Here is a 9,267-nt window from a genome sequence, read left to right as displayed (position 1 = left end):
GTCCAATTCCTTCTTTAAACCTGCTGAAGAGCGAGAGTATTCTCTCATTCTTAAAAAGCTGAAGTTTTCCCTTCCAGGTTCAAAAAACAGGCGTCCCTTTGACCAGCATCTCCCTGGAGTTGCTCGACAGGCAAACTTGTGACCGAATCCTCTTGTATTTGTTGTAGGCATTCCTTGAGGTGTTCACTTTCACAGCTTTGGTAGATTCCTTGCAATAGGACCTGGCAGAGAAGGAGAAAGAGTTTTGTCTATTGCTTCTTGCTCTGCCCTGTTTCTTTCCCAGGCAGCATCGCACGCTTAGATCAACTGATAAAAGTGTTTTTCAGACTTGGTAACTTTAAAAGATGGGCAGACTTCAACTCCCAGAATTCCCCATGCTGGTGGAGGAAGAATTCTGGAAGTTGAAGCCCACATATCTTAACGCTGCCAAGCTTGAAAAATATCGACTTAGCTGGTAACTACCTTTGCCCTGGCATTAGATTTCAATGCTTTCTTGTCCTGAATTTTTGCCATCTTACCAGGCTGTGCCTTGGAAGAGACGCTTTTGTGAGCAGGGGGGAGCACTTTTAAAGACCCGGAAAAATATCCTCACAGGCCCCTTTGCAAGTTCAAGTAAGGAAAGGGAGAATATTAAGGCGGCTTCCAAAATGGGTTTTTTAACAGGACGTGTGTACATTCAGACTTCTATGAAAGGAGAGAAATTCTGAGCAGGTTAGCTCCTGGCCAACAAAGACAAAGCGAACTTATCCCCCAAAGGCTCCTCCCCTCCGGTTGAAAACCTTTGCTGCTTTCTCTGCACCTGTGCTTCACCTTGGGAATGAAACTTGGCTCACCTTCACCTGTCCTTGGGAGCAGTGATTCAACAAGAGGAGGCACCTGGTGGCTCTCTGAAGCAGGGCTGTTTTCACAGGCTCAGGGGTGGTGCTCCCGTCCGTGATCACATCCCACATCATCCTCAGCAAAGCCTCGAGAGTTAGAGCAAGACGGCAAGTCATTCTGCGGCAGGAAGATGGGAGACTGGTTGGAAGGACTATTCCTGGGGACAGATGATCCCCTGGTAAACCAAATCCAACCTGGGTGGAAAAGCTACAGACCTTGGGATCTACTGACGCAGGATGGCCTACGAGCATTAAAATCACGAAGTTTACCGCCATAGCCTTGGCCAGTCATTTACTGCACTGGAATAGAAGGATCTACTTTCTCTGCCTGCTCTCTTGGCATGAAGGCCCCTTTGACTCTTAAGGCAGCCATTTGGGGGTCTCTTTCCCCACTGAACTGCACCCCCAAATGCTTCTGCCTCCTCGGATTACTTCTCATTTACTCCACAATTCTCCCCTTCGGAGATGCAAGGCGTATGTACCTATCTTATCACGTTTTGTGGCAATTTTCTCGGGCTCTCTGGGGGAGGCACCCAAGACGTTTAGGGGTTCACGCCTTTCTTCTGAGATACCTAGGCCAGGCGTGCTCTATTGTACACTTCAGCGTTTCCAAAGCTGCAATCCGAGCAGCTTCCTCTGGTCCATCGGGGATTTCCAGGTATCCCACAATCACTCGGTGCAGCCGCTTCAGGTGACGAACAACCCGGATGCCGAGCCTCTCAAAAGACAAAAATTGGTTCAGAATTAGAAGCCCTCGGAGGAGAGGCCCGCCCTCCTTACCAAGCAGCTAAGGAGAATGGGTGGGGCATTTCCTACCTCTCAACTAAGGCAGGCAGGCTCTTGGCATATATTCTCCGCAGAGAAAGCTGGCTCTCTGCTTCCATGTGGGTCAGTAACAGCTGGAGGACTTTGTCAGATGCTGTGACACGGGGAGACTTGGGGGACAACTGATGTGGGGCTCTCTCCAGGACTGGCAGCAAGTCCAGTAGGCACAGCAGCACAACCTGGTTTAGGGATGAGAACAGTTGGATCTGTGAGCATCTGTCTTACAGATGGCCAGAAAGAGTGGCTGGGAAGTGGATTCTCTTCTTTTATTCTGCCAGGGGATTCTCTGCCAGGATCCTGAGCTAGCTTGTCGCCCTCTCAGCCCGACTTAGCAGGCCGTTGAAATTATATAGAGTAGCTAAAGGAACACCCTCAAATTCTCTGACCTCCCAACGTATTGCCTGGATTAGCACAGCACGTCTGACTCGTCTACAACAGAGTTAGGCAACTTATGGGTCAATCAGGCTATTATACTAAGCCCCAACAGAGTTAAATTTGGGCCTAGTAAACACAGTATTTATATTTAATTCATCTTGGGTGAACTCAGCCCGTTTTTTATTGCATACACCTTGATCACAATTACCCAGAGCTCAAATGGAACCCCAAATACTTGTTTTCCTTAGATGTTTATGTGCAGAAAGTCCCAGGTTTACTTTACACTGTCTCTGGAAAGTCAAAAATTAAAAAAAAAACCCCAAACAGCATGACTACCATTACCCATTCTGGAAAAACCAATGGCGAGATTTCTAAAACAGCCTCCTTTCCCATCCAAGATTCAGCTTTGCACCTCAGCAAACACCATTGTGGGCCTTGTTTTGAGAATGCCACGCTCCGTGCAACTCTTAGTTAACTGGGCAGCCAAAAGAACAAGCAAGTTTTAGGTCAACAGAGGAAGGGCACAGTTGCAGGGCATTGCTTTCAATGGGTCCAAATTCAGCCCAACGGCAATTGCGTGAATATGGACTGATCATTTTTCAAATAGAGATGTTGAGAAGAGAGCAGGCAACCTAAAGATTAATAGTTTGTTCTACCGCATGACTGGAGTATGTTGAGATGGGATGGCTTGTGAAAGCAAAGTTGAGGCTGCAGTTCTAAGGTTGTCTAGGTAAGGAATGAGCCCAGCTGAAATCAATGACAGTTATTTTTGAATAAATACTTGTAGAGCAGGGGTGTCGAACTGCCACCCCACTGGCCGGATGGTTCCACGATGAAACCGCACCCACCCCATTGTTGGCAATGGGGGAAAAAAGTCACGACACGTTGCGACACGTCATGTGACGTCGCGAGTTTGACACCCCTGTTGTAGAGGATTATGCTGTATGTTACCTGCACAAGTTGAGCCTCTCTGCTGTAGAGATGGTTAAAGAGAGCATGATACACAACCTGAACTCTATTCAATTGGCCGAGGACAGCTGCTGGCTGCAAGAAGAGCACATCCACATGATTATCTCAGCTGGAGGTATGTTTAGCAGGGTTATGCAACAAAATCATTTTATGACATTACGAAATTTACACAGGTACACGCACACACACTGTAACATTCCCTTTTTGTTATATTTATGCTAAATGTTGAAAAAGACAATGAAGACACTAAACAGGCAACTGAGGCCTTCACATCACAGTTTTTAGCAAAGCAGGCTAGAGTAGAGCATTGGATTATATGGTAGGTTTTGTGTATTGTTTTCCCTTTTGCTTATTTAAACTCCTGCACCTAGGAGGAAGAGTCATGTGGAAATAAGCAGAGTGCATAAAGTTCTTTTGTGCATAAAAACAATATCTCCATTAATACTGTATACCAATTAGCTCCTGCTTATGCATGTTTATCCCCATTATATCAGCCATAAACATATCTTCTCCTTTCCACAAACACCAAGTTAGTGAAATAGGGATGTTGCAAGCTGTGCTGAATAAGTGATTTAAATCAAAGACTAATGGTATTATCTGTCTAATGCTGCTTATTTTCACTACTATTTCAGTGCCATAAAACTATTTTCAAATCATGTTAATGTTTTTAGTTGTGTCTGCTTCAGGCTGACATAGGAGAATAATTCTTCGCTCTAATCAGGTTAGATTTGATAACCATTTATCCCTCAGAAAATTTATCTGTCTGGAGAGAAGAGGATTTAGGAGACTATGGCCTCTGCACTATGTTTTTGCAGGGAAAGGGCAAATTAGCGTAGGCATGCAGTTTATCCTTACCACATTTTGAATAATATGATGTAGGCACTGTACACCCAGAATTTTATTTTCTACTCGGTAGTCATCTGACAGCAGTAGGGAAGGTGGCAGAACTTTTTCCAGGTGATCACCAAGCCAAGGTCTCTGAACTTGCTGGAGCACGAAGCAAAACACATACTTTGTTGCTGGGTTACACTGCCACGTTTCTCTGAATCAGAGAAAGAAGATAGCAGAGTTAGACAAAGAGAATTCCCCACCCCTTACTACATGAGTCTTAACCTGAGAACGTAGTGACTCCTATTTTTCCTGAAAGCCAATTTTGTCAGTGAGCTAAAGCTCTGCCTGTGGGACTGCTTCTCTATGGAGTTCATTATATCTGAAGGTGGTAATAGTGCCAAGATGAAGACCAAAATAATTACTTGAAATTCATTTAATTGGGCTTCAAAATCACAGTAGGCATGAAGGAAATCAAATTATTGTAAACTATCTCTGGCCAATGGCTGTCCAATCTGTTTCAATGCACCCTCCAAAAGCAGTCTATTACTTTGCCTGGTAAATGGATTAACTGTCAAACTGTTATTGTTTGGAAGATTTTTTCCCCTAACTTTCAACCCTGCCTTCCTATAACTTAAATTTACTATTCTGAATCCTGCTGTCAGGGATGATAGACAGACAGGTCTTGAACCTGTCCATGATGTTCCCACAGATACTTTGAAAATGCGATCGCATTCCAACTTCCATTGAATTTTTTCAAGCCTAAACACCCAGTTCTCAATTTCTTTCCAGAGATCACCCATTTTTTCCTCTTCTTTAAGCCTGTTTCTCTGAAATTTTCTGAAAATGTACCATATTATTTAGCCGCTGCAGAAAATAATGAAAATATGAATTTTATTTGTATTGATGCAGAATAAAACCACATTTGCCTTTTTTTAGCAACTATAAAACACTGTTGACCTGTTCAACTGCCATATTCATTTTTCTATGTAGTATTATCAGTCTAGAGATTTCTCACTGTATTTCAGTTTAAAATCAAACATCCATTTCTTCTGATTACGTTCATTTTTGAGCGCCGGCCCCGTCTACTTAAGACGACAATTTCTGGCAGAACATTTGAAGGCAAACTTGACCCTAGCCCAGGAAAAAAAAAGTCATAACTTCTAATCCTAAATCATCATTCCCATAATACCTCTCAGTGATCTCTTTCAAAGCAAAACTGTACAAATCACCTGTCCTGATCTAAAAGCTCAATCACACTGGTAGGTTCAGCAAGGACAGGGGTAGGCAACCTTGGCTCTTTTATGACTCGTGGACTTCAACTCCCAGAATTCCTGAGCCAGCAAGGCTGGCTCAGGAATTCTGGGAATTGAAGTCCACGAGTCATAAAAGAGCCAAGGTTGCCTACCCCTGAGCTAGGAGATTACTGAGGGATATTTCAGATTTTATTCTAGGCTACAACGGGACCGATCACTTTCTTCCCAGAGATGAACACGGGGCTCTTGACTCACTTGGTCAGCTCTGGCTTCAGGCACTGCATCACCACCACAAACCAGCCATGTTCGCCTTCACGTGCGCCTCTGAGGAACTCGGCTATCGACTTATACCCCAAGAGACGTAACAGAGCGTCCAAGAGCTCCTGAGCCCCACGCTGACTCCAGGGCCGGGTCCACGGCCTCTCTGCCCCATGGGTCACCGCGCAGAGGAAGATGGGTCCCACCACTTGGCGAAGGACCCAGCCAGTCCCCGCAGAGTCCAACCCTTCCAAATCTTTCGCCTCTTCTGCTTTGGCTAGGATGTTGCAGAACACCCGGCTGACTTGCGCTGCTCGCTCAGCTCCTGCCGCCCCGGAAGGGTCTTCAGCGGGGGACCCTCCTCCCTCGGGCTCCCACTGGAGAGGCGCCGCGTAGCGGCTCAGGGCAACCGCCAGTTCCTGAAGCAGGGCTTCGGAGGCCCCAAGCAGCCACCGAGAGTCCGCAGCCTCCAGCAGGGCCGAGAGGTCTCTGACCAGGCCCAGCTTGGCCGGGCAGGGCGCCCCGCTTCCAAGGAGCCGCAGGAACCGGGAGAGGACCTGGTCTGCCGGGGAAGAAGCGGGGTCGCCCAGGTTCCCCGCGGCGGGACCCAGCGAGGGGTGCTGCCCCGCAGGGCTGGGACGGGCCTTGCGCCCGGACATAGCGGCCTGCGAAGGCCTCACGGCCCCTTTCTGCACCGACTCCCGGCCTCTCCCGTTGGTTCTCCTCCCGACTCCCGCGCCTCGCCGTCCCGGCTCTCTCTGAACTTTAAAGTCCGGGCTTCCTTCTTGGGATGTCCTGGGTTTCAATTCGAATCGCTCTCAGCGCCATCCGGACTCGAGCCGGTGACAAATCCGGCGTCAGAGAGACCTCCACCCTACCATGCCCGCGGGAGGGAAGCGCGGAAGCGGCCCGGCTGCAGCAGAACGGAAGTCCATGCGGATTTCCGCTTTCCGCCGGAAGCGGACATTTAATCTCCTTCCCTCAGAGATAAGACAGGGCTACTCGAACGGTCAGGAGGCTCTGAAGAGCGGACGTTCTGCACCTTGCGGCCACCGCACCCTCTACGTTCTGCCTTTAATCCAAAACCGAAGGAAAAGTGGCGCTTTCTTTTCATTCTGCGTGAATTAGGGCCCGTAACTCTGGTAACAGATTTTTTTTTGGATTTGAGCGGAAGTTGACACTTTGGGCCAGTCTACATTTTTTTCTCTCTAGGCATCCGTCCGGCCTTCTCGGCGGCTCCGCCGTTTTCTCCTCACTGTTTTCCTCTGTCGCTTTCCTCAGTCGAAGCTGGTTCTATGGCAGAGTTTCCTTCCTAGAACTGCAAAGGTTTGACCCTTCCGGCTCCCCTTAGTCATCGGGCCCTTGCCTGGAAAGCAGGCCCCCAGTTGCCAAGAGTATCTAGGGGCGGGGCTGCTGGTGAATATATTAGCATACGTAATGAGAGCGCCCGATTCTGGATTCTGTGGCAGAAACAAGACGGACGAAGGCTCAGAGAAAGAGGGACGGAGGACCATTCCTTGTGTTTTTAAATCGGGATCTGAAATTTGAGATAAGATAGTTAAGAGCGGGCTCATCATAACCTGGAAGCCGTCGGAATGGCTTTGCTAGCGCAGCTTCCGACTACTGTTTTCCGATCCTTCAGGTTCTTTCCATGTGATGAGTGGGGTGTTCATGCGCATGCGTGAGATGTGCCGTCCCTAATGTTACGACGGGGCACAGAACCCATCTGATCTGAACCTAGGGAGCTTTTTCACGAAATCTGATTGTGCTGTTGTTGTACTTTGTGAGTTTGTTGACGTTTTGTGGTTGTGCTCGACCTCATATTATTTCTTTAACGTGAGTTAGTTGATTGTTGCTTGTGTTCTTCCTCATATTGTTGCTTTAAGCCTGTGAATTAGTTGATCGTTGTTGCTTGTGCCCATCTTCATTTATTGTTTGTTTTAGTATGCGAATTAGTTGATTGATAGTGCTTGTGTCCGTATTGTTTTTTTTTTAGTGTGGGAATTAGTTGATTATTGGTGCTTGTGGTTGTGTCGGTCTTCATATTGGGTTGAATTTTTTGGCTGCTGTGGCTTCTCTGACCCAGTAAATCCAAACTGTCACCAACACAAATGTGGTTTAATCTGGAAATGACTCGGTATTTTCATATGAGTCATTTGTATTTATGCAAATCCTTTAAAACCAACAAACAAAAAAACTGATGGTGACACGTAGACTTAAGGACCTCTGGGAATGAAACAAAAGCATCTTATATTTAGGCAGAAAAAATGTGGAAGACCTGCTATTATCTGCATTAGGTTTTCTAGCAATCACAAGGGGATTTTCTAGGGGATATTGATCAATCAAATCTATCTGAAGTTTTAGGGAGGATAACAGGAGAGAATAACTTTTGCCAAGTTCATTGTTCTGCATGGAATACCCAGTAGAAATGTAACATGGTTATAAAGACATACGGCCTCTGGTTCTGCACCTGTGATCCTGTGTGTGTGTGTGTGGTCATCAAATGGTTGTGAACGGTAGTAAATATACATGTCTGAATTAAACATAAACACTGTTCTCGGATTTGCTGCTTCACAGCTGGAAATATGTTTCCAATGCATGAAAGGTACCTGCCCCAAAGGGAGCAGCTTAATGTAGGTATCTCTCTTTAAGTGCCTGAAAATACCTTTTTCTTACTGTTACCAATCAGAATTTCTGTCTCCATGTTTCATTTAAAGACGGTCACATCCGATCTTCATGCTTCCTGTTTGAGGTGTCTGCGTTTCATGTTCATATAATGTCTTTTAGGTTTTTTTTAACAATACAGTGTAATATCTAGAGTAAAACAGAACTGACCCCTACAGTTTAAAGTTTAACACAGTATTGAGCGGACTTTTTTTAATTAAGGTTTTGCTGAAGATCCCAAGTTCAGATGAAGCAACCGTTGAAGAGCATCTAAATCTGTAATTTATAGTACTGAATTTTCTATTTTTCTTCTCCCTTGTACATATAATGGAATATATGCCTATCCTATCGTTTTGATTTCTTTCCTTTCATCCACTTCTGTACCTTTTTTTCCTAAAACAATATTGTTTTAGATCTATGCTCTGTCACTGGATATATTCCCATAGTTTGTTCTTACATTAAGTTTTATTGCCTAAGCATTTGTGCTCTAATTTCTGTTACCAAGTCTGTAAGACATTTCCCCCCTATATTCATTTCTTGTATTATACATAAAATTTGCAGTCATGACTGACTACACCATTTAACTCACCTTCATTAATGTTAAAGGAGATAGCACTTTAATTGAAAATCTCCAAAAATTTCTGGACAGCAGCAGTGATCAACCCCTTTTGCGTGGCTGACAAGAAAAATGAAAGTTTCTTTCTTCAAATTTATATGTTGCCTCCCACAGAGATGTTGACCTCAACTAGAGGAAAACAGCTGTGTTTATACAACAAGATTAACCTTAGTTTAGTCTGTTAATCCAATTTTCTGTACATTACGTTAAATAAAAAAAAACCCATCACAGGGTGAATTTGCAAAACATCCTAGGCTGAAATGTGTTTAGTTTGTCACTGTGTTATGCAACTGTAGTCAGAATTGTGGGACCTTCCCAGAGTTTCAGGTAGGAAATGTGGAGAGCAGAGCTTCATTTCTACTTCTGGGGATGGACGGGTATTAAAGTTGTTTGTATAGCTATGTTCTCAGCTTCATATGCTCTAGAGTATGTTCTTGGTATCACACGTGAAGCTATGCATATCCCTAATAGGTACATTCACATTTGTTCCTGTATGCTGGGTGGTGGTGGTGGTTACACAATGCTTCAACAACCCTTTAATCTACCATGTTGCCTTCAGCCCTCCTTCCTGCTAAGTGGATTACTCATGTTGCAAACA

At 45.2% G+C, this 9,267-nt stretch overlaps 1 protein-coding gene across 2 annotated transcripts; it reads right to left on the bottom strand.

Moving 5' to 3' along the window:
* Positions 1–2: 2 nt before the first annotated feature.
* On the bottom strand, positions 3–6,317 carry TTI2 (TELO2 interacting protein 2). 2 transcript variants are annotated; one of them, XM_083368714.1, is made up of 7 exons: positions 5,387–6,317; positions 3,903–4,089; positions 3,030–3,122; positions 1,695–1,882; positions 1,451–1,594; positions 834–996; positions 3–221 (listed from the first exon to the last, which is right to left on the bottom strand). In XM_083368714.1, exons 1-7 carry the CDS (start codon positions 6,046–6,048, stop codon positions 51–53), a joined length of 1,608 nt encoding a protein of 535 aa, XP_083224840.1. In that variant the 5' UTR covers positions 6,049–6,317; the 3' UTR covers positions 3–50. The 2 variants fall into 2 exon arrangements, 1 of the variants encoding a protein (XP_083224840.1); XR_014493201.1 differs by lacking the exon at positions 3–221 and having other exon boundaries at positions 832–996; positions 1,361–1,594.
* Between the last annotated feature and the right edge of the window lie 2,950 nt (positions 6,318–9,267).

The sequence above is a fragment of the Vipera ursinii genome (genome assembly GCF_947247035.1).
Source record: "Vipera ursinii genome assembly, chromosome: 8".
Classification (NCBI taxonomy): domain Eukaryota; kingdom Metazoa; phylum Chordata; class Lepidosauria; order Squamata; family Viperidae; genus Vipera; species Vipera ursinii.
This window is presented reverse-complemented; position numbering and strand designations above follow the sequence as displayed.

Excerpts from the sequence above, each read along its gene's own strand:
- TTI2 (XM_083368714.1), bottom strand. The coding sequence starts at position 6,048 with ATGTCCGGGCGCAAGGCCCGTCCCAGCCCTGCGGGGCAGCACCCCTCG. Across the intron at positions 4,090-5,386 it reads CTGAAGCCAGAGCTGACCAA|AGAAACGTGGCAGTGTAACC; the intron begins GTGAGTCAAGAG and ends TCTCTGATTCAG. Across the intron at positions 997-1,450 it reads ATAGAGCACGCCTGGCCTAG|AATGACTTGCCGTCTTGCTC; the intron begins GTATCTCAGAAG and ends TTCCTGCCGCAG.